Below are 24,418 nucleotides of genomic sequence, written 5' to 3'. Positions count from 1 at the left end.
TAGGAATGTAGTATCATGTATTAATAAATTCGTGACTTAAAAATAACTGGAAACATCTTGTAGCGTAAGCTAAGTATGTAAATGTATACCTCATATGACATCATCTGTGACCCGATTATCTATTACACAACCAAATTAAATAGGTCTGCTACATGCTTTAGTCTATTAAGTTTTCACGTAGTTCTAATTTAGCATTGTTCATTTCAGAAGGCCAATCCACCGTCAGTATTTTTTTTTACTTATACCTACTTTTATTTAAATAAGAATGTTTTTAAGCTGATTAATGGCTGGAACGCTAATTTTTATTTTAGAAAATGACTCATTGTTTGATTTTGACACGCGACTGTAGAATTTTAATTGATTACTGTAGATATCGAGCTATTTTGCAATTTAAAATCTTAAAAAATATATCTATTTAAGTCATTGACATATATTTAAGTATGAGTAGTTTTATTGACAGCTGCATCGAAATTTTTTGTAAATATTTTTTTCGACAGTGTTCAAAATGCCATTAATAAATGAAGTTGTAAAGTTGGTGTTTCGGGACTATTTTACAACAATTATTGTTTTTTATTGTTTTTCTCGCAACATTAAGCAGATTAGAAATTATTTAGCAATAATTAAACGTTGGGTCGAATGTTGCAAGTAGGTAAAATGTAAGTTCCATGGTAGCTTTTTGATTATGGTTACATACTGTGATAAAATACTATCAATTTGTAAGGTTTTATTGTGAATATGCTCGATACTTCTGAATATCAAAAATAAATAACTAGTACTTTTGATATTATTAAAAAAAGTTACAGTTCAGAAGAAGTATAAAAAAATGCGATAGTTTACGATTGTTTATCAAACATCCCGAATTGTCATTCAATAAAAAAATAACATCCGACTTTATAGTAGCTTCAACGAACTGAAAGTGGTAACCCAATAAAAAACAGCTGGGTATGCGAGCTGTCAATGTCACACTTTTTTTAAAACGTTCCATTCATTTTTAATTTGGAGCATTTTTCTATATCATGCGCACCTTTTCACACCCATCGAGCAACCCATCTTGCATCCTCGTCGTTATTAAAAAACGAGTTTTTCTGACACAAATAAAATAAATCAATGTTTCCTTTCGGAAATCATTTAATTTTAAAATAATATAGAATGTTAAATACGCATTTAAGTTAATAAAAGCAAATAAAAAACTGGGTTAGACGATCTGTTTATATTAAGATGTTATAAAGGCTAAATCAAATTAGAAATTGAGTAATCAAATTGACGAAAATTTAGTACATAAATACAAGGTAAACATCAATCATTGTTTTATTTTTAAATTTCAAAACATTTCTTTAGGCTTTCTTTAAACTATATTTAAAGACTATCCGACACATACAAAATATATTGGTCAGTGGGTCGGTCTTTTTTCTATAATAATAATTTCAAATGTGTACGATGCTTGTCAAACAATTAATGAGAATAGATACAAATAAAGAGTCTTATGATAAATTATACCTCATTTCTCAAACATTATCCGTGTCTGGCCACTAAGAAAGTTCGATGATTTTTTTTCTTACTATCTGTTTTCCCGCGGTTTCACTCACGTCCCGACATACTTGTATTGTATGCCTATGTTACTCAGAGATACATTTTTTTCAAACCGATTCTGTAGTTTCTGAGCCATTAATAACAAACGAACTATTTTAAAAATCCTCTTTATTATATTAGGAAGTATACAAGTGAAGATGGCTCAATATAAAATAAAGAAATCCAGAAAAATACTTAAAAGTTATATTCCAGTATTATAACCCTCCTGACAGTATTATAATTATCATCACACTGTTACAACCTTTTTATCATTCCACTGCTGGGCTGCGGCCTCCTCTCACACGGAGAAGGATTGAGCATTAATCACCACGCTTGCTCAATGCTGGTTGGTGATTTCAGAATTTATAGTCCAGGTTTCCTCAAGATGTTTTCCTTCACCTTTTTATCAGCCATTGGTGTCTAAGATATACTTAAAAAGTACATATGAACTTAGAAAAGTTGCATTGGATTATCATCATGTCTTGTGCTGACTCAAGAACAGGTCTTGCCACAATTTGGCGAAGACATTATTTTAGCAATCTAATAAAAGTTCTTAAAAAGTTTGACAACTACTCTTGCTGAGTATAAGGTTGCCCCATTAACTGGTATTAGGAGGTCAGATAGGGCAGTCGCTCCTTGTAAAGCACTGGTACTCAGCTGCATCCGGTTAGACTGGAAGCCGACCCTAACATAGTTGGGAAAAGGCTCGGCAGAATGATGGGTAGTAACCAGTGGTTGTCCTAATGTTTCAGGATATGATGGAGACAGGAGAAGTGGAGGAAATAGTGATAAAATGTGAAGTTATTGAGATTTCTGATGAGGAAGATACCGACCAACCCAAGAAGAAGAAGTAAGACATTTATTGTATTTATTTACAAATTTTTGTACACACACACAATAAAGAAAGATGACAGGAAAGAAAGAATTTACAAAGGTAATGCTTATTTCTAAAGAAATCTTCCAGCATACTTGCGAAAGAAAAAAGAGAATAAAAGAGATGTAGACAGTGTGTAAAAAGCAAGGGAAACAGAAATTAAGAAAACAGCTGTATATTGTATATTATACCTACATAAACAATACTTAAATAATGAATATATACCTACTAAATCATCTTTCACACACGGTCGGTTAGCCCTATTCTAAGTTATTAATTAACTTGTGTTATGGGTGCTAACACAACTGATAAACTACATATAGCTACATATATACATATTGTATCACCCAGACCGTGGCCAATAAGCATGCTTAATTGAATCATTTGAACAAAATTAAAACTAGCTTTCACCAGCAATTTGATCCGCTTTGCACACGTACCTAGCTTTCTTGACAAGTGGGCTACTATTTTAAACTAAGACAACTTACTGCACTAGGATAAAAAGTATATTGTATATTATACCGACGTACAAGCTATATTACTGCTGAGTTTTATTAAAAGCAAGTTCAGATGTTTATGTGTGTAGAGGTGGCAAACATACATACACATACAGGAACGAATTTTATCCAGTGCGCAAAATTGACAACTTATAGTTAAACTAGCTTTTGCCCGCAACTTCGTTCGCGTGGAATAGTGACTACCAGCAGATTTTTGATTTGACCAATAGATGGCGCTATATGTCCGGAATAATTTTATTTTAATTTTTTTTTGTAATAAAAACTATCCTATGTCCTTTCTCAAGTTTCAAACTATGTCTGTACCAAATTTCACACAAATCGGTTCAGTAGTTTAGGCGTGAAGAAAAGACAGACAGACAGACAGACAGACAGACAGAGTTACTTTCGCATTTATAATATTAGTTTGGATAAGTTATATAGATACATATATTTTTATTTTGTCGTGTTTTAGTACAAAAAAGCCAACTTATTGATATCGAAAGATGTTTATTTTGTAACCAATTGTACGGTCACAGTCGTCATAGTAGGCACGGCGGCAACGCGAAACCGGTTTACTGACGCGAGCGCTGCTCCAAGCGCTTAAGAATAGTTAGTATCCATATTTTGCTGATTTTAGGGCGGACAAAAGAATCAAAACATTTTTTTTACTGATGATGCAATGTTCTGTTAATGATTCTGGACCACCAGTTGTTTTTTGTGCTCTGTTTAAAATTCATTCCTGTATACTGTATACTCACAAAATTTCGTTTATATAATGAACGCTTTATATTCGATTCTGATTCACGCTTAGAAAGATACCATTCTACATTTACTCACCAACTTTTAATTCTATTTTTCAGACGAATAAGAAAACGCTCTGTGCCAAAAGAGAGATCAAATTGTGAACATTGCTCAAAAACGTTTGCAACCCGCTACGAATTGAAAAAACACATCAGAACTCACACCGGTGAACGTCCTTATATGTGTCCAATATGTGGAAAGACCTACACACAGCTAGGCCATCTCAGCATCCACCAGCTATCTCATGAAGGAATAAAGAACTTCAATTGTTCTGAATGCGGTGCATCGTTCTACAGAAAGGCAGACTTAGACCGTCATGAGAAAATCCACCTCGGAATCAAGCCTCATGTATGTGAAATTTGTTCAAAAAGTTTTACACAGAAGAATAACCTTGTCATGCATGTTAAAATGCATATTGGTGATAGAGCTCATGTGTGTGAAATTTGTAAAAAAGGTTTTATTACAAGAAGCAAATTGATGCTACATTCAAAAAGGCATGAGAAAACGAAAAAAGTAAAAAATGAAATTGATATGATTGGTCATGATATCGATTAAATGAACATTAAGTAATTTTAATTTAATTTTTATGTAAGTTACATTTATTTTAAGGTGGTTACGACTGGTTGTAGGAAATCTTATGTATAAAAACCGGCCAAGTGCGAGTCGGACTCTCGCACGAAGGGTTCCGTACCAGAGCAAAACTTAGCAAAAAAATAACGTTTGTTGTATGGGAGCCCCAATATTTATTTTATTCTAGTTTTCAGTATTTGTTGTTATAGCGGCAACAGAAATACATCATCTGTGAAAATTTCAACTCTCTTACTATCACGGTTCATGAGATACGGCCTGGTGACAGACGGACGGACGGACAAAGCATCTAAAACAATAGGGTCCCGTTTTACCCTTTGGGTACGGAACCCTAAAAATAAAATTTATTTTCATTTGTCTCACTAAAACTCGAGAATGGCTGCACCGATTTGGCTTATTGTGGTTCCAAATTCATCCGTACAGTCAACTTCAGGTCAGTGGTAACAGTTTTATAGGAATATCGTACTTATTACTATTGAGTTAAGGTGCATGACAGTTACCACTGATGTGCGGTCTACTGTACAATCTTCGTAATTGTAAGTCGAGTGTGTTTTTATAAATAAAAATAATTAATGAAAACATTCCATAAAATAGTGTTTTATTTTTCTATGTTATTTTCTATATTTGTTTATATACCATATTTATTCCTATGGTCGATTAATCTATTGTGTAAAAGAGAATGTTTTTTCAAAAAAAAAATATATACTATATATAATATGACCGCATTTCATAATGGCTTCATATGAGAGACATTTATTTTCTCTAAGTAATAAATATTTACTTTTAACCGACTTCTCAAAAAGGAGGCTCTCAATTCGCATGTAATTTTTTTCTTTGGTACCTACTCGATTTTTCGAAGATCTTTTATTTCTCTATTATGTAGAAGTAAGTATAGAAAAAAAAAGAAATAAAAATCATTAAATGATTTTTAGATATCTTTATTTGTATGTAAAAATTTATTTTTCTGTACTTTGCACATTTTAAAACCAATTTTATTCACAGACGTATTTTTAAATAGTTTTAAATAGTAACTTTTTCTTAATTTGAGAGGGCACTTAACAATCTTGATCATCATAACCCGAGCCTTTTCCCAACTATGTTGGAGTCGGCTTCCAGTCTAACCGGATGCAGCTGAGTACCAGTGCTTTACAAGCAGCGACTGCCCTATCTGACCTTCTCAACCCAGTAACCCAGGCAACCCAATACCCCTTGGTAAGACTGATTAGATAAACAATCTTGATAGGACTTTTTAAACAAATGAAAAACTTTTATTAAGTGCCTACTCAAAATTATAGGGCCCAACGACAGTGCTAAAAGTTAATCCACTCGATTTTCAAGCATGTCTTCCAGCGAATAGCGTTGGTTTTCGCTTGACACGGCGCTGGGCATCCACGGTTCTGGTACTGGGATGTTCGCCACCATGTACATGGCTACTGCTGGGGCTTTCTCCTCCTTCGTATCTCGAGGAGCAGAGAGAACCTAGAAATAGAGACAATACAATAATAATAATAGGCCGATTTCAGCCACGGCGGCTGTTCTCATATAAGGAGATCAGCCAGCTGCGCAGGACATATTATAGTGCACGAGTATTTGCTTGGACGCTGGTGCATTCACTGTTCCTTCACTCTCACAACCCGATGAGACAGTAATCCGACTCCACCAGATAGAGATCAGGCGCAGGACCGACATTTACGTGCTCTCCGATGGACGGGTGAATCAATCACCAACTTCCAGACTACGGGTTGCTTTGTGAAAGTTTATAAAACCCACGAAGCAAACCGAACCCGAAGCCTCGAGCGCAGCAGTCGTGGTAGCGACCACTACATATAAGTACCTTGTTGAGCTCTGGCCCCCTCTTCCTCCGCAGGTAGTTGAAGCAGCAAGCTCGGAAGCGTCTCGTCCCGCACGCGGGGGCGCACTCCTGCCCGCAAGAGTCGCAACCAGCCCACGCACTACTCACTACAACAAATCAAGACGTTTTTCTAACTATTTATATACATATTCTATTAAATTCTGACACTCCTTTTTGATGGGAAATCATCAACCCGCTGTGGGTTAGCAGCAAAATCAAAATTCGTTAATTCAAACTTGGCTGCAAAACAGCACTTTTCGAACATCAGAAATATACAAGAGACAGCCGCCAAAACGTATGTACCAGGGCTGCGGTAACACGCGCGAACAATCCTGGAGCCCCGGGTAATTTCGGACACTTACGCGAATATTAGACATTTAAATAATAGTACTTTTATCGGATTTTATTGCAGTTATATTAGGTAATCATTACATAGCATGAAACAAAGTCGCTTTCTGTGTCTCTATATCCCTATGTAGGTACCTATGCTTAAATCTTTAAAACCAAGCAACAGATTTTGATGCGTTTTTTTAGGGTTCCGTACCCAAAGGGTAAAACGGGACCCTATTGTTTTCGCTCCTCTGTCCGTCCGTCCTTCTGTCACCAGGCTGTATCTCATGAACCGTGATAGAGAGCTGAAATTTTCACAAATAATGTATTTTTGTTGCCACTATAACAACAAATACTGAAAACCAGAATAAAATAAATATTTTGGGGGGCTCCAATACAACAAACGTGTTATTTTTGTCCGTATTATAAATAATGGTACGGAACAATTCGTGCGCGAGTCCGATTCGCACTTGGCCGGTTTTTTTAATATAAGAGTGTTTTAAGAGGAAGGTTCATTTTTAAAATAACATCCATTAATTAAACAGCGGGGAAATACTGTTATCTCGTGCGAAGCCGGGTCGGGTCGCTAGTATTTTTTAAGTTAAAGTGTAGGGTAGCTGTTTGTAACTATAATACCAAGATGTCCAAACCTAGTCTGCCCGTGACCATGCTGTAAAAAGGATTCGGAACGCCGGGATTAAATAATACAAGATGTTGATTTGTATTTGTGCAATATTCAAGGACGTAATTATGCTAATGATTCTCAACCCAAATCAACAAAAAAACTGGTACGTATTTTTTTTTTCGAAAATCCTTCTATGTCAACTAGCCGTATTTAAACTCGGCGCGTGTGTTACTGGCCTTAAAGCGTGCTACTGCCGCGCTACACCCTCACACAAACGCATAAACAAAGCATACGCAACGATCATTCATGAAATTGGGTTACTTCTGAAATACTATGACATTAAAATGACAAAAAAAGCAGCGCATATTAGCTATTTCCCGTCTACTGTAATTCCAAACGATTATTTACGTATTTTATGTCAACCTCCTGAAATATTGCACGAATGCAAATCAACACCTTGTATAAATACAGGGTGTGTCGTTCATAATCACATTAAATCCTATCACAAATAATTTATGATATTCTATGGCGAATTGTAAAAAAAATAACGTAATCCATTCAGTGGTTTAACCACAGGAGTCATTTTTCGTCTTTATAATTTACAACATCATGTGTAAAGCAGAGATAAAGTTAGGAGTATCGTATGTTTTGATCAGTTGACAGCTGTCAGTTTTCAGGGGAGAATTTCAGTTGTTTGTAATGGCCTACTTTTATATGTTGTTCTAATTTTCGCACATTTTTATTCTATTTACTTTGTTTGAAAAATTCTTTTTTTTTATTTTTACGTATTTTTCTTTTTTCTTTGTGTTAATCAACATATATTAACCAGTTTATAGGTAAACGCATTTCATTTAATGTGATTGTGAACGACACACTCGATATAACTAGGAGAAAATCCGTGAAAGCAGTTTAATTTAAATATTTTAGAGTCAAACTTACCAATAAACATAAGTGACAAAATGACAGTTATTTTAAACATTTTGTTCTATAAAACTTAAATTATATTTTCTGCTTAAAACGGACTGAACTGGAGGTGAACTTCGAATGTTGCTCTGTGTAAAAGTAGAGACGTATTTATACTTGTCTTTAAGTAAACGCACACTGAAAACTTTTAGTCGGCCGATAGTTTGTTTGGGCTCGTTAATCCGTATGAAGATGAATGGTAGTACGCACATTACAAAGATCAGGGGCCCGATTTCCTTAATAATGTCAAAATTGAATAGAAATTGAATCGCAATATTATCGTAATAGCAGTTTTAACCATATCGGGCATTCTGCTACTAATGTAAGACCAATCGTATTCCAACGACATTCGATTGGTTTGCGATTGGTCTGCTATTTTGGTGATTATGGTCTAAACGGTGGTTTGCTCTACGATCATATTGCAATCGGTAGGAATCATTTGCAGAAAAAAATTATTCATTATTGAAGGACAAAAAACGATAAAAACGTTTAGGTATTTCAAAGAAAAAATAGCGGAATGCCACATACGCTTCAATCGTAATTGAGTCGTGATTGGATCTCAGTCGAATATGAATCTGCACAATGCACAATTGAGCCCCTGGGGCCCGATTCTCCTAATTTTACTTAAGCGACATACGATTTCTTTTCGGCTGATGCCTTCTCTTATCACGATCTCATCTTCCTTTCTTATAAAATTCGTCCTCCGAAGGCAAAGTCAAGAGTCCTTCTGCAGCGTAATTTTGGTGGCATGGATCTTGAGAATCTCCGTGAGGATGCTGCTAACATTGACTGGGGAACACTTTTTACTTCGGAGTCTGTGGATGAAAAAGTTGAATTGTTTTCGCAACATTTAATTGCGCTTTACGACGTCCACGCTCCCATTCGAACTGTTAGAGTTAGGCATCTGCCATCGCCATGGCTTACTAAAGATTTAAAGTTGATAATGGCTAAAAAGGCAGCAGCTAAGTCTAGGTACAAGGCTCGCACTAACACTACAAACTGGGAAAAATACGTCAACATACGAAATCACTGCAACAAGGTGTGTAGGAATGCACAGCGCCAACACTTTCATACGTCGGTTGAGAACGAAGATCCAGCCAAAGTCTGGCGATTTCTTAGATCAATGGGGATTGGAAAGTCTCGTAGTGAAAATATTTCTCAAGATATTAACATCAACTTATTAAATCAACATTTCTCATCGTCGTCTAACTTTGACATAACAACAAAGTTAAATACTTTAAACCATCTTTCTAACATTCCATCCCCTGATTATTCATCTTTCGTCTTTAATCAATTTGCTGCTTGTGATGTTAAGAAGAGCATTACATCCATAACCTCCGATGCAGTCGGAAGTGACTGTGTCAGCCGTAAAATGATCCTCCCAATCCTTGATGAAATCCTCCCTGTCATATGTCACATCCTAAACTTTTCCATTTACAGCGGTGTCTTTCCAGAAGCTTGGAAAGAGGCCCAAATTATTCCTCTCCCAAAGAAATGTAATCCCACATCCTTCTCCGAATATCGCCCTATTTCCATATTACCATTCCTTTCCAAAGTCCTAGAACGTCTCATTCATAACCAGCTAAGCTCATTCCTATCCAAGAATAGACTTCTCAATCCTTTTCAATCCGGTTTCCGTCCTGGTCATAGTACTGTAACAGCCTTGGTAAATATTACGGATGACATCAGACTGGGCATGGAAGGTGGAAAGTTAACGGTTCTTGCACTGCTGGATTTCAGCAATGCGTTTAATACCGTTGACTTTGATATTTTGCTTGCCATTCTTCGCTCTCTTAACATATCTCCAACGGTCATTGATTGGTTTCATAGTTACCTGTACGGGCGCCGGCAACGTATTCGTATTGAAGATAAATATTCTTCATGGTGTGAAACGACTGCTGGTGTGCCGCAGGGTGGCGTGCTGTCCCCATTACTCTTCGCTATATTCATTAATTCAATTTCTTATAAACTACTTTCTTCCTATCACCTTTATGCAGATGATCTTCAGATTTATTCACAGGTTCCACTAGATCAATTAACAGAAGCTATTGAGACAGTAAATAAAGATCTTAATGAAATAGCTCAGTGGAGTAGGAGTTATGGACTAAGCGTAAATCCATTAAAAACCCAGCTCATTGTTATCGGTAGTTCACGGATGGTGTCAAGAATTGACTGGTTTCGTCTCCCGCAAGTCATTTTTGATGGCGTCCAAATACCCTTCAGTAAGAAGGTTAAGAACTTGGGGATATACATGGACTGCAGTATGTCTTGGGATTCACAGATGCAGGAAACCAGTAGGCGGTTATTTGCTTCTGCAGGATCACTGAGACGGCTGCGGAACTTTCTACCCACTGCCACGAAAATTGCGCTTGCACAATCTCTCTTACTTCCTATCCTTGACTATGCCGATGCCAGCTATCTTGACCTCAGAGTGGACCAACTAGATAAACTTGAGCGACTTCAAAATGTTTGTATAAGATTCATATTTGGTTTGCGCAAGTATGATCATGTTTCAGAATTTCGCACTAAACTCAAGTGGCTTCCTATACGACTTCGTCGGAATGCTCATATACTTTCTTTGCTCTATTGTATTCTCTTCCACCCTACAACACCTTCTTATCTTAAAGAACGCTTTGAGTTCGTATGTGACACCCACTCACGGTCTCTAAGGTCATCAGAGAACTTAAAACTGAAGATGCCGGTGCATTCCACGTCTTTTTATGACAAATCGTTTGTTGTTCAGGCAACTCGTCTGTGGAATGCACTGCCGGTGACTATCAGGCGCGCACAGTCTCTTGCTGTCTTCAAGAGTATGGTGAAGAATCATTACCTAGCTCTGTAATGCTGCTTCTCCTTCTTATGTATTTCTATTTTTTGTTTTGTATTACTTTCTTTATATATGTGTATGTATTGTTTATTTGATTTCTTTGATATAAATAATAAAATAATATTTTTTGTACGCTAAGTATACTACCCGTAATGTATTTCTTTACAGATCGACTCCATCCAAAGGTTGTCTGGAAGAGATCACATTTAGTGATAAGACCGCCTATTGTACTCGTTTACTACTTGTTTGTTATGTCCTTCTGTTTGTTTGTTATTAGTGTACAATAAAGAATATTCTATTCTATTTATATCCAATCACGATTGAAGCGTATGTGGCATTCCGGTATTTTTTCTCTATTAAATAAACGTTTTTATTATTTTCTGTGATTCAATAACATGTCTGCAAAAGATTAGATTGCAATATTATTGTAGAGCAGACTACCCTGTAGACCAAATGGCAGGCCAATCGCAAACCTATCGAATGTCATTGGAATACGATCGGTCTTATATTAGTAGCAGAATGCCCGATAAGTTTAAAACTGCTATTGAAATTAAATTGTTATCCAATTGTCACATTATTAACTAGGCGGAATCAAGCCAGTATCAGACCGAATGAAAACTCTCAAGATTTCTTTAAATAAAAAACACGCTTTTAAAAAATTAAGAAATAATTAGGAAGTGTGGATTGTAAACGCTGCACGCTTTCTTTCATCCGAATAATTTTGTAATTTTTTAAAAGCACGTTTTTTTTTTTTTTTTAATTATTATTTTTATTTTATACCATTTTTCGTATTCCTGACAACAGTACCCTTTCATTTGATATCAGTCCGCCATTTTGGGGAGGCCACCATATTGGATTTATAATGAAGTTTTTTAGCTATTCATGTATTATCATCACAAATCCGAGCGTTACAAAATTTCACCCTAATCGGAGACCGGGAAGTGGGTCAAATTAAGATTCCAAGATTTTCCTACATACATAGATACAAGAGAAGCTAATATAAGCGTGTTAAAAAAAAATAGACAACCATTGGGTCGGCCGACTTTTTAGTCTGTAGCGTGCGGGTACTCTTAAAAGTTTACCGAGCTATTTGAGCAGGCGACTTGATAATGCTTTCAGCCATTTTATTTGTTCCTACTTATTTGTATTGACAATATCAATAACAACATTTGTCTGCCTTTTAAAGCTTCATCTTGGCGCCCTTTTAACCGACTACAAAAAAGAGGAGGATATACGGTGCTTTTTTAATGTAGGTATGTTAGGCGTTGACTGCCTCTTCGTCTCATCATCCTCCGAGCCTTTTTCCCAACTATGTTGGGGTCGGCTTCCAGTCTAACCGGATGTAGCTGAGCTTTACAAGAAGCGACTGCCTATCTGACCTCCTCAACCCAATTACCCGGGTAACCCGATACCCCTTGGTTAGACTTACTGGCTTCTGACTACCCGTAACGGCTACCTCTTGGTCTAATGGTTGCAAAATGGGACTATCGGTCACGAGGTCTTGGGTTCGATTACCGGGACGGGGGCGAAATCGCTTTGTGGGTTTAAGAAGACTTTCACAAATCAGCCCGGAGCCTGGAAGTTGGTGATTGATAAACCGCCTATCGGAGAGCACGTAAATGTCGGTCCTGCGCCTGATCTCTCTCCGGTGGTGTCGGAATGTCATCCCATCGCGCTGAGAGTGGACCAATAATATTTTTAATGTTATTATTATTTTGGACACCAATGACCGATAAGGGCGATGAAAAACATCACCAGGAAACCTGGAAGTCTGAAATCAGTAACCCGCATTGAGCAAGCGTGGTGATTAACGCTCAATCCTTGTCCGTGTGAGAGGAGGTAAAAGTTAGACGATAAAAAAGATGATGACGAGGTTGTTTATTTTTTGTTTTCCTCCTTTTTTGTTCCTAAAAAAAGACTCAAAAAAATTGTATTTGTGGGTATTTGCAATTTTACCATAATTTCTATCCATCTACATGCATTTGCATGACGCAAATTTCATTTTATTTAGATAAAAATATACGTTAACACCAACACACAGACATACAAACTTTGCGCTAAAAAGCTTCGCCTACGCTTTGCTGAACAAACAAACAAATTCATATATAAGAGAGTAACTACTGCCTTCAGACATTCTAAGTTTGATAACCGTAGAAAACCCTTTCAGTAAGCTGAAAATATAGAACAAAAATGTTGAAAATCACAGCTGTAATCTGTGTTATATTTTGTGGTAAGTTTCGAATAACTTGAGAGGACCTCGTGGCTAAGTAGGAGTCGAAAAAGTTGGATGAGTGGCCATCTATGTCATAACTAGTTCCACTGTGTTTCGGGAGGCACGTCAACTTATGGGTCCCGTCTGTAGTTTGAACATCGTTGGCGGTCGTTACGGACAGTCAGAAGCTTTTTGACAACCAGTCTTAACAATAGGTTTGCTCGGGTAACTGGGTTGAGGAGTTCAGATAGGCAGTCGCTGTATGTGGCACATTGGTACTGAGATGTATCCGGTTAGACTGGAAGCCGACCCCAACATAGTTGGGAAAAGTCTACGCAGATGATCTGGGATCAAGCCAGGACGAGCCAAGCAGACCGCAAGGCATTTTCGAGTAATCTGCAACGTTTTCTTTGTATATTTGTTGTAGTGAGTTGTGCGTGGGCTGGTTGCGACTCTTGCGGGCGGGAGTGCGCCCCCGCATGCGGGACGAGACGCTTCCGAGCTTGCTGCTTCAACTACCTGCGGAGGAAGAGGGGGCCAGAGCTCAACAAGGTACTTATATGTAGTGGTCGCTACCACGACTGCTGTGCTCGAGGCCTCGGGTTCGGTTTGCTTCGTGGGTTTTATCAACTTTCCCAGAGCAGCTCGTAGTCTGTAAGTTGGTTATTAATACTCAATACTTTATTGTATTCCACAATGTAGGCTTAGGTGGTAAATATTTGGTAGGTAAAATCGGGCACAGCAAAAGATTGATTCACCCGTGCATCGGGGAGCACGTATATGTCGGTCTTGCTTGAGATCTCTCTCCGGTCGTGTCCAATAATTTCAGTAGCAGTAGTGATAGTCTATACACTTTTCTAGAGAATTCTTCAAAATTCCGTGATTAAAATGATTCTATGTTCTTTCTCAAGGTCAACTCTATCTCTGTACCATTATTGTATATGTTATTAAAATCAGTTCAGTGGTTTAGACGTGAAAGCGTAACAGACAGACAGACAGAGTTACTTTCGCATTTATAATATTAATATAGTAGGGAATAGTACAGTTATCGGCACGGATATTGGGCCCTGACCTTCACCTACGCAGAAGCGATTTACTACCTTATTGCCTTATGCGTACGGGTGCGCAAAGCGATCCCCACTCTTCCGCCGAGAGCCCAATATCCGTGCCGGTAACTGTAGGGATGTATTAGTATTGATATAACCTATATATGTATTAGTAGGTAGTAACTATTATATAATCTGTGGTATTAGTATTTTTGTGGGCCATATAGTTGCCTGAAATAAAGGAATAAATAAATAAATAATTTTCGACCCATCGCGCTATGAGAGTGAAGGAATAGTGAGTGCATCTGTGTCTACGCAAATGCTTGTGCACTATAATATGTCCTGCTGATCTCTTTACATGAGAACAGCCGCCTTGGCTGGAATCGGCCTATTTATTATTATCGTATTGTCTCTATTTCTAGATCCTCTCTGCTCCTCGAGATACGAAGGAGGAGAAAGCCCCAGCAGTAGCCATGTACGTGGTGGCGAACATCCCAGTACCAGAACCGTGGATGTCCAGCGCCGTGTCAAGCGAAAACCAACGCTATTCGCAAGAGGATACGCTTGGAAACCGTCTGAACTGATGCTTTTAGTGAAACAATTTTTAATTTGTTTTCATAATATACCAAACCAAAGTTATGTCAATTTGTATGCTGTTAAATAAATTCGTTTGTAAATGTTAATATACCTTTATTTATTTTTATTAAACAAAGACAAAAATAAATAATAGAAAAAAATTGTACAAGGGCACAGCTTATCTCACAAGAAATTTCTTCCAGCAGGCCCGTTATGGGAGAGTTAGAATAGAAAAGAGATACAGAAAGAACTAAAAAAAACGCTTATCCTGTATTGTCATCAGAACTCAGGGCGTGTGCAAAATTTTATCTTAATCGAAGACCGGGAAGTGGGTCAAATTAAGATTCCAAGATTTTCTTACATACATAGTTACAAGTGTGGCTTATACATAAGCATCATCATCATCCTCCGAGCCTTTTTCCCAACTATGTTGGGGTCGGCTTCCAGTCTAACCTGATGTTTAGTTTCCACTGCCTATATAAATTGTATTTGACCAAGAAACTCACGAACGAAACTCCAATCGTATTCTATTTCCATGCGATTCCACACATGCTTGTGTAACAATTGTATCAGTTCGTCAGTAGTTATGTTCTCAATGTTTTCAATAAAATCAAACTTTTCAAACAATTCAACTAATTTCGACGAATCCATCACTTTCACAAGATTTACAATTTCTACAATTACTTCTTCAAATTCCATTTTAATGGCCGTTATTATAATGTTTGTATCTTTAACGATTTTTATGAAATCCATCAGCCTAGTATCGGTAAGATTGTCTGCAACTGCAGAACACAAGAACACTCCTATGGCACGCAGGTTGTGCTTTACTGCTTCAGCTATCGAAGACCTGATATCTCCATTTACATTTTGATTCAACAATATATCACATACGACTTCGTTGTCAACTTTGAAAAGGGCAACTAGTTCTTCGTTCGTTTTCATTTTAGCATCGAATAATGTGAGGACTCCTACATTGCCACTGAAAAACATCACATTTAATATAAAATTCCATATGAAAGGCCGATCTAAGTCAGTTTTGAATAGATCACAAATATATTCGACGGCAAAATAATCTGCAAACGTCGCGTGTATGAACACTGGTACATTGTTGACTACGTTCGTTATAACTCCTGTTTTCAAAAAGTCCTGCTTCAGGTCTTTAACCATTTCCACAATACTCTTCAACTGATCTTCATTCTGTTGCATGAAGATCACTTGAAGAGTATTAGTTTTACTGAACACTGCGTATGCGCCCAACTTTTTATGTGTTTCCATATACTTCGCATACTTTTCTTCGAAATCAGCTTTGTTATCGGGGGTGAACAGATCATTTTTGTTTTTCTCTTGAACTCGTATTTTCAGTTTGGTTTTTAAGAAACCTTCGTATATGTCAAAAAGGTTCATGTTTAAATCCCAGGTATTTGGTATTTTGTCAGTCTCTCGTATTTTATTGAACAAGTAATCCGCTATCATGTTCAAGTGTAAGGGAACAGAGATGAAATTGTCGATCTTCATTTTCGACATAGATTTGGCGAGTACCTTGAGACTTTCAATTACAACTTCGTGTAATTCGAAATGTCGAAATTTTGGTTTGTCGAGTCTTGAAGCTAAATAGCGGACCAAGCTTAAATAAACAGAGAGAAAAACTATTTCCTTTCTTGGGCCATCATGGCTATCGACTTTCTTGACCAATATATACACATCATCACTGCGAACGAAGTCATGGATGTTTCGAAACTGCTGATCGTTAAGATCCTTTAACAGACCCTTTTCATCCCAATAACTTATAAGATAGTCGTCCTGATCATGGCCACTTAGTGGTTTTAGTTTATAAACCATGCCTGTTGTCAGGCCTATGGATGAATCTAAATTGCCAACAGTTCTGCTCGTGATCCACATTTTATGGCCGCGAGGCTGCCAGTCTTCACTAAGTAGTGTGTTTATGAATGCAGTCACTTCAGTTTCATACATTGGACATATTTCGTCAAAGCCATCTAGAAGGATTAGCACTCGTTTTGTATTATAATAATGCAGAAACATGTTCAGTTCGAAAACTGTCCAGTCATCAGCTGAGCAATCTTTTAGATGAAACAATCCGTCACATTGTTCAAGTGCTATTTTCACTTGACCGCTTTCTTCATGGTTGTTATGATTCTTGCTGAGAGCTACTTGGCACAAGAATTTGAGACTCTCTAAAATATCGATCCTCTTTTTGCTATCCTGCCACTCAGAGAATTGCTGACAATGTTGTATTAAATTTATCCTCAGTACCCATGAATCCTGCTGTTCTTTCGTTGCTTCATGTGACAAGTGAGTCAGGAAAGTGGATTTCCCTATTCCAGCATCACCAACTAGTACTTTGAGCTTGTTGTCGATATATTTGCGCGTCCGAATCCGAATCATACCTTTTTTACTCGGTTGAGACGGAGTACCAAAAAATAAGTCCCGTCTTCTTCTGATCAACCGTTTTTGATCACTAGAATATTCAATCATTGAATATTTTCCATCAGAAGAACTTGCAGTTATCGAATGTTGTTGATCAGTAGAAGATGCAATTATCGATGGTTTTTGATCAGTAGAAGATGCAATTATCGATGGTTTTTGATCAGTAGAAGATGCAGTTATCGAAGGTTTTTGATCAATAGAAGATTCAATTTCTTCATTCCGATCTTGTATTTCCACATCCTCCAGTGTCCGGTCCAGGTACATTTCTTTTTTGTAATTTGAGTTGTGTACCGACTTTCCTATTGTAAGTGTTTGTAAATCGCCCAGCATTAGCTTATTAATCACACTTCCTACTACGTATGCAATTGACTTGTTATCTATTACTTGAGATAGAGTTACTTCATTACCGAGGAACATCACTTGTGTGTTCTCCAATACATGTGTTCGAGATTCCTCACTCATGTCAATTAGATTATTTGTTGTATCCTTCACCACATTATTTGAATTTGGGAAATATTTCTCAACTAAGTAGATAGATTCTTGGTCTGCGACTATTACGTTTTTGTGTCTCTGAATGGATTTCACAAGTTCCTGGAATTTCCTCTGTGAGCGCAAACAGTTTTTCTTCTGCAGTAAATAACTTAAATCCATTATTATTGTTATGGACTCTTTCAAATTTGTTAGTTCTTCACGTAACGCTTTGTCATCTTTTGCTACTAGATTCAGGATGTATTTCAAATCCAATACTATGAAGTTTTTATAATTGAGTTGTTTTGCGAGCTTAGCAATGGTCAGTGAGGTGCTGTCCGTTAATATAATAGTTTGAGCTGGCTGCTGTGCCAGTGTAATAGAACGAATAGCGTTCTCGTTAAAGTCATAATGTTTGTTTTTCAATGTCTCCATCATGTTCATGACGCTCGTCAGGGGAAGGCCTGTGGTATGCTCTACAGCATCTTTGTATAAAGTCCCAGTCTTCGACAGATACGTCCCGCCTTTGGACATCCACCACTTCTGGATGTTATCATGATACTTGAGATATATGGCGTTGGATGTAATCTCTTCATTGTGCACGTCATCAGGTAAATGCTGACTTATCTCGTAAATTAATGTTTCTTCTACTTTTTTTTCATCGAGTTGTGAAGTGTAAAATAATAAGCTATTGAAAAAAAAATCAGGATATGTTTTAAAGTAAGAAGAGTAAGAAGTAGGACAATCGTGAATCATTGAAAGTTTCGGAAATGCATGTTTTACATCTACGTAAAATGCGTATAATGTCAGATTTTTGAGTTCGGCTTGTAATTTGTCGTATAATCTTTTAGCAAGTGGACCTAATGAATCGTATTCAGTTGTGAAGGTGAGCTTATCGCTAAGAGGATGTTGAACTAGTAAATTTCCAACAGCTGATGCTATGCCGCCACTGAGTTGAAGAAATCCTTTACCCATAGACTCATCTATTGTGGCGCTCACGACAAGTCCTGGTAGACTGTCGAGTACGAGAAAGTCGGCCAGAAGCGGTAAGGAAGAATCTTTTTCCAGCGTTTGAAATAATTCGGCTAAAGTGGCGACAGGATCGCGGTCACCGCATGATTTCCTTAATAACCCGACGATTTTGGATGTTAAATCATTCAGTTTTTTTTCTTGTTTCTTGTCATCACCTTGCAATGTTAAGTCTTTATTGCCGAACCACGCCGGTACTTTAAATTCGAATTCATTTGGCGGCAAATATTTCAAAAGAGCTGTTTTCAATGCTATATTTCTGTTGTGTAGTGTCGAGTTGATTTTGTTCAGTATTAAATTGTGCTTTTCCGAAGATGTTGCGTGAATGAATTCGAATCTTTTTGTTTTATAAATAATACTACTCGCGATGTGGTGGTACATCGCTGCAATGTCTTCATCCTTGACTTTATCTTTGTCATCGACAACGAAGGTGCAGTCATCAAGTCCCGCGCATGTTGCGGCAGATTTTTGCCTTTTGATTATCTCAGTAAACAGTTCTTCTTGAAAATGTGTCAACAAAAAACGTTCTCCCTTTTCGTCTAAGAAATCCTCTTTAAAATTCGCGGTGCGAAAACCGTTAATCTGCTCGTCGGAAATGTTAAAAAAAATCTTGGCTATAATGACGTGGTACTGCAGAACGTGGTCGTCAGTCGACAGCTCCTGGTAATCTTTCATCTCACCGTGGGTGCACTTTGCCATTTTACGAGCGAATGCGCGCATTTGGTATTCCAAATATGTTGTACATAAACGATCTATATCGCGCCTATGATGGGCCGGTTTGGTGGCTCCAGCAGCCGTTGCTATCAAATCATTCAGTTTTTCAGCATTCGCACCTTCATACACTGTAGAGGATTTATCACCATTTGCCGTTGTGTAAATAATACACAGGCATTGTGTTTTATCGGTTGTCGCTTCGAAAAGCTTATCCTTACTTCCAGGTTGGAGTTTTTTTCTTATTTCCAAGAAACTTTGGAAATGCTTTTCCATTTCAGCTCCACTGTTTAATGTTAAAACCGAGTTGTTGTCTTTGTGTTTGGCTTGAATGAAAACTGCGAGTGGCTGAGCACAGCCTTTTATTTTAGCTCTAAAACATATGTCATCGAATGAGCCTAGCTTGTCTACGTTTGTGCCTAGGTAGAACTCTTCGATATCATCGTCGTGCAATAATCTGAAGTATATCAGGCTAAGTAGTTTAGTCTCATACAAGTGACCGCGTACCCCTGCAGTTCCTGTTCGTTTCAAATATTTGTAATCTTCCTCAGATGCCGCCATTTTGTTACTTTATCGTGTGACGTTCTGATGTTGTGTTGACAGCTGTTTGTCATTCCATGACGTGTTGCTTCCGATACCTGAAAAAAAGGGAACAATTTTGTTTCAGTATTCGAGATATTATTTACGATCAGTTGAAAAACACATTGATCAGCCATTTAAATTAATGACAGTTGGTTATTTAATACAATAGTAAGACATGAGTAGACTGTATAAAAAAATCTATTCGGTCGGTTATTTTATCAAACGATGTCAATTCTAAAAATAATTGAGCAGTGTAATAAATGAATGAGCGGTTTTTACCGCTCATTCATTTATTTATTGTATGAGCGATTAGATAAATAGTTCGCCGCCGGACGTTCGTGGTTTTTATCTTTTAAAATGGCTATAAGTAAGGCTAAAATCGAACCTAGGAAGAACGGTTCGTCTGTAAATTACCATTGAAGGTCAGTTTTCGACTTGGGGTCTTGGATGTGGTAAATTAGGGTTTTACAGGTACGACACACCCTGTTTGTAGATGTTATTGGTTATTGTTAAATTGTTAAAGATAACGCTGAATATAAACAAATCAAGAATACTTACCTGGAGATATAATTATTGAGTACAGATAAGGCACCTATCATTAAAGATAAACGTACTAACAAAAATACTGAACATACTTAAGGGGCAGTCTCCCAGTGGCGAATACCTAGTCACATCGCCGATTTGACAACTGAAAATAGTTCAGTTAAAGTATAGTTAAATGGTGCAACTCATCCTACTACTCATCCTCCGAGCCTTTTTTCCAACTATGTTGGGGTCGGCTTCCAGTCTAACCGGATCAGGCTGAGTACCAGTGCTTTACAAGGAGCGACTGCCCTATCTGACCCCCTCAACCCAGTAACCCGGGCAACCCGATACCCTTGGTTAGACTAGCGCCAGACTTACTGGCTTCTGACTACCCTTAACGACTGCCAAGGATGTTCAATAACAGCCGGGACCTACAGTTTAACGTGCCATCCGAAACACAGTCAATGGTGTTTAAGATATACTTAGAAATTACATACAAACTTAGAAAAGTTGCATTGGTACTTGCAAATACTGTTGTTACTTATAAATAATGGGTATTTGTACTCACTGCTTATAATCACAATAATTTACACTTAAATAATGTAATGATGTGAACTCTTCATACGCGTGAACAACAAGCAACTACCTAGGGATGGCTATCCGAGTTCGTTCGAATAATAAAAACATCGATATTTTCGAGACAAAAAAATCGATAAATAGGTAGTACTGGATCGATACTCATTAATATCGGCGTTTGATTTTACTGTTTTGGCATAAACCATACTACCTATTAGGCTGCTGATTTTTTGTAAGACACATAATCGGGCCGTTCAGTGTGTTCTATAGGACTAAGTTCTAAGTTCAAGGTGCTAGAGAGCTGCGTTAATCGTTAGTTTAATTATATCGGGTGTGTCGTTCATAATCACATTAAATGAAATGCGTTAACATACTTGTTAATATATGTCGATTACCAGAAAGAAAAAATAAAAATACGTAAAAATAAAAAAATGAATTTTTCAAACAAAGTAAATAGAATAAAAATGTGCGAAAATTAGAACACCATATAAAAGTCAGTCATTACAAACAACTGAAATTCTCCCTTGAAAACTGACAGCTGTCAACTGTTTAAAACACTCCTAACTTTATCTCTGCTTTACACATGATGTTGTAAATTATAAAAACGAAAAATGACTCCTGTGGCTAAACCACTGAATGGATTAGGTTATTTTTTTTACAATTCGCCATAGAATATCATAAAGTACATCCGGTAGGATTTAATGTGATTGTGAACGACACACCCTGTATACCCATATTATATTTGCCTTACTTTAAATAAAATTGATTTCAATTTATAAGATATAAAAATAATATATATAATACCTAATTATTATATATTATTAAAGTATACTTACACAGCAAAAGCAAAATTTATAAATAATTTCTTAGAAACTGATGTTTTAGATTTCGATTGGTTTGTGGTTCGATTCAAATCGATTTAAAAATTGATATGTTTCGGAAAGCGTCGCCATCCCTATAACCAGGCTATTTTTATAATTTCCTTTAAAATGATTCATCGATACGCTTTATGCTTCCTTGTCACACCTACCAACTTTAGTTAGGAACGAATGAGACAGCATACTGTCTATGTTTTGTATGATATTTGCTTGGTTTGCAGATAACGGCGTGAGAGAGAAAGAGATGTATATTATATGTACGGTAGAATGAGACAGCTAATGATAATGCGAAATATGTAAGTAGCATACCTAGATCTAAACAGGGTTAACTCAAAAATTATTTTTTTTTATTTCGGATAATTATTTACGCAGATATTAACATAAGACATTATGTTACTAATTAAATCTACATTTTTACAAATAAAAAAGGAAACATAAACATATACCGTCTTACCACAAAAACTTTTAAACGTCAGTTTAAGACTTGTCTAAAAAAATTCCGATTATGACGTTGACATATGGTTCATTTTGCAGCCACAATTTTTTTAGACAAGTGTAAAACAGATGTTTAAGTTTTTGTAGTAAGGCCAATATTTTTTAATCCTTTATTTCAGGCAACTAAGACCCATAAAAAATACAGTACAAAAATATAAAAAATACTTATTAACTTATAAATAAGATAAATACAATGCTATAATATTTATCTTAAGTTACTATAAATACGTACAAAATAACAAAATAAATAAAATTACTCATCCTCCGAGCCTTTTCCCAATCATGTTGGGGTCGGCTTCCAGTCTAACCGGATACAGCTGAGTACCAGTGCTTTACAAGAAGCGACTGCCTATCTGACCTCCTCAACCCAGTTACCCGGGCAACCCGATACCCCTTGGTTAGACTGGTGTCAGACTTACTGGCTTCTGACTACCCTTAACGACTGCCAAGGATGTTCAATAACAGCCGGGGCGGGTGCCATCCGAAACACAGTCAATGGTGTTTAAGATATACCTACCTACTTAGAAATTACATACAAACTTAGAAAAGTTGCATTGGTACCTGCAAATACTTTTGTAACTTATAAATAATGGGTATTTGTACTCACTGCTTTTAATCACAATAATTTACACTTAAATAATGTAATGATGTGAACTCTTCATACGCGTGAACAACAAGCAACTACCTAGGGATGGCTATCTGAGTTCGTTCGAATAATAAAAACATCGATATTTTCGAGACAACAGAATCGATAAATCGGTAGTATTGGATCGATACTCGAAATAAAATCGGCATTTGATTTTACTGTTTTTTCATAAACCATGCTATTAGGCTGCTGATTTTTTGTAAGACACATAATCGGGCCGTTCAGTGTGTTCTATAGGACTAAGTTCTTAGTTCAAGGTGGTAGCGGCTGCGTTAATCGCTAGTTTAGTTATATGTATTTTATTTGCCTTACTTTAAATAAAATTGATTTTACTGACACAGCAAAAGCAAAATTTATAAATAATTTCTTAGAAACTGATGTTTTAGATTTCAATTGGTTTGTGGTTCGATTCAAATCGATTTAAAAATTGATATGTTTCGGAAAGCGTCGCCTTCCCTATAACCAGGCTATTTTTATATTTTGCTTTAAAATGATTCATCAATACGCTTTATGCTTCCTTGTCACACCTACCAACTTTAGTTAGGAACGAATGAGACAGCATACTGTCTATGTTTTGTATGATATTTGCTTGGTTTGCAGATAACGGCGTGAGAGAGAAAGAGATATATATTATATGTACGGTAGAATGAGACAGCTAATGATAATGCGAAAAATGTAAGTAGCATACCTAGATCTGAACAGGGTTAACTCGAAATTTTGTTTTTTTATTATTTCGGATAATTATTTACGCAGATACTTACATAAGACATTATGTTACTAATTAAATCTACATTTTTACAAATAAAAAAGGAAACATAAACATATACCGTCTTACCACAAAAACTTTTAAACGTCAGTTTAAGCCTTGTCTAAAAAAAAAATCAGATTATGACGTTGACATATGGTTCATTTTGCAGCCACAATTTTTTTAGACAAGTGTGAAACAGATGTTTAAGTTTTTGCAATAAGGCCAATATTTTTTATTCCTTAATGTCAGGCAACTAAGACCCATAAAAAATACACTACAAAAATATAAAAAATACTTATTAACTTATAAATAAGATAAATACAATGCTATAATATTTATCTTAAGTTACTATCAATCATCATCCTCCGAGCCTTTTCCCAATCATGTTGGGGTCGGCTTCCAGTCAAACCGGATTCAGCTGAGTACCAGTGCTTTACAAGAAGCGACTTAAGTTACTATAAATACGTACAAAATAACAAAATAAATAAAATTACTGAAAACTACAAAATATATATAAATATTAGAAAACATAAAAAATTCATCCGCATGGCTGTC

The 24,418-nt window shown here is 36.6% G+C and overlaps 3 protein-coding genes and 1 long non-coding RNA gene across 7 annotated transcripts; 1 reads left to right on the top strand and 3 right to left on the bottom strand.

Moving 5' to 3' along the window:
• The first annotated feature begins 1,073 nt into the window (after nucleotides 1–1,073).
• Nucleotides 1,074–14,867, top strand: LOC124644048 (zinc finger protein 177-like). 4 transcript variants are annotated; one of them, XM_047183238.1, is made up of 4 exons: nucleotides 1,074–1,289; nucleotides 2,322–2,419; nucleotides 3,801–4,089; nucleotides 14,607–14,867. In XM_047183238.1, the coding sequence occupies exons 2-4, from the start codon at nucleotides 2,325–2,327 to the stop codon at nucleotides 14,766–14,768; spliced, it is 546 nt and encodes a 181-aa protein (XP_047039194.1). In that variant the 5' UTR covers nucleotides 1,074–1,289; nucleotides 2,322–2,324; the 3' UTR covers nucleotides 14,769–14,867. The 4 variants fall into 4 exon arrangements, with proteins under 4 accessions (XP_047039194.1, XP_047039192.1, XP_047039193.1 ...); XM_047183237.1 differs by lacking the exon at nucleotides 1,074–1,289 and adding an exon at nucleotides 1,858–1,915; XM_047183236.1 differs by lacking the exon at nucleotides 14,607–14,867 and having other exon boundaries at nucleotides 3,801–4,503.
• LOC124644050 lies at nucleotides 5,282–23,174 on the bottom strand. Its single transcript, XM_047183239.1, has 3 exons — nucleotides 23,077–23,174; nucleotides 6,164–6,288; nucleotides 5,282–5,808 (listed from the first exon to the last, which is right to left on the bottom strand). Coding segments are annotated over exons 1-3 (288 nt in total). The 5' UTR covers nucleotides 23,078–23,174; the 3' UTR covers nucleotides 5,282–5,646.
• Nucleotides 11,669–14,119, bottom strand: LOC124644051. The gene is made up of 2 exons (XR_006985999.1): nucleotides 13,514–14,119; nucleotides 11,669–12,138 (listed from the first exon to the last, which is right to left on the bottom strand). It is a non-coding gene; the product is annotated as an uncharacterized LOC124644051 (long non-coding RNA).
• On the bottom strand, nucleotides 14,849–21,193 carry LOC124644047. Its single transcript, XM_047183234.1, has 2 exons — nucleotides 21,089–21,193; nucleotides 14,849–20,051 (listed from the first exon to the last, which is right to left on the bottom strand). Exon 2 carries the CDS (start codon nucleotides 19,972–19,974, stop codon nucleotides 15,235–15,237), a length of 4,740 nt encoding a protein of 1,579 aa, XP_047039190.1. The 5' UTR covers nucleotides 19,975–20,051; nucleotides 21,089–21,193; the 3' UTR covers nucleotides 14,849–15,234.
• Nucleotides 23,175–24,418: the final 1,244 nt, after the last annotated feature.

Source organism: Helicoverpa zea, chromosome 29 (genome assembly GCF_022581195.2).
Source record: "Helicoverpa zea isolate HzStark_Cry1AcR chromosome 29, ilHelZeax1.1, whole genome shotgun sequence".
Lineage (NCBI taxonomy): Eukaryota > Metazoa > Arthropoda > Insecta > Lepidoptera > Noctuidae > Helicoverpa > Helicoverpa zea.
This window is presented reverse-complemented; position numbering and strand designations above follow the sequence as displayed.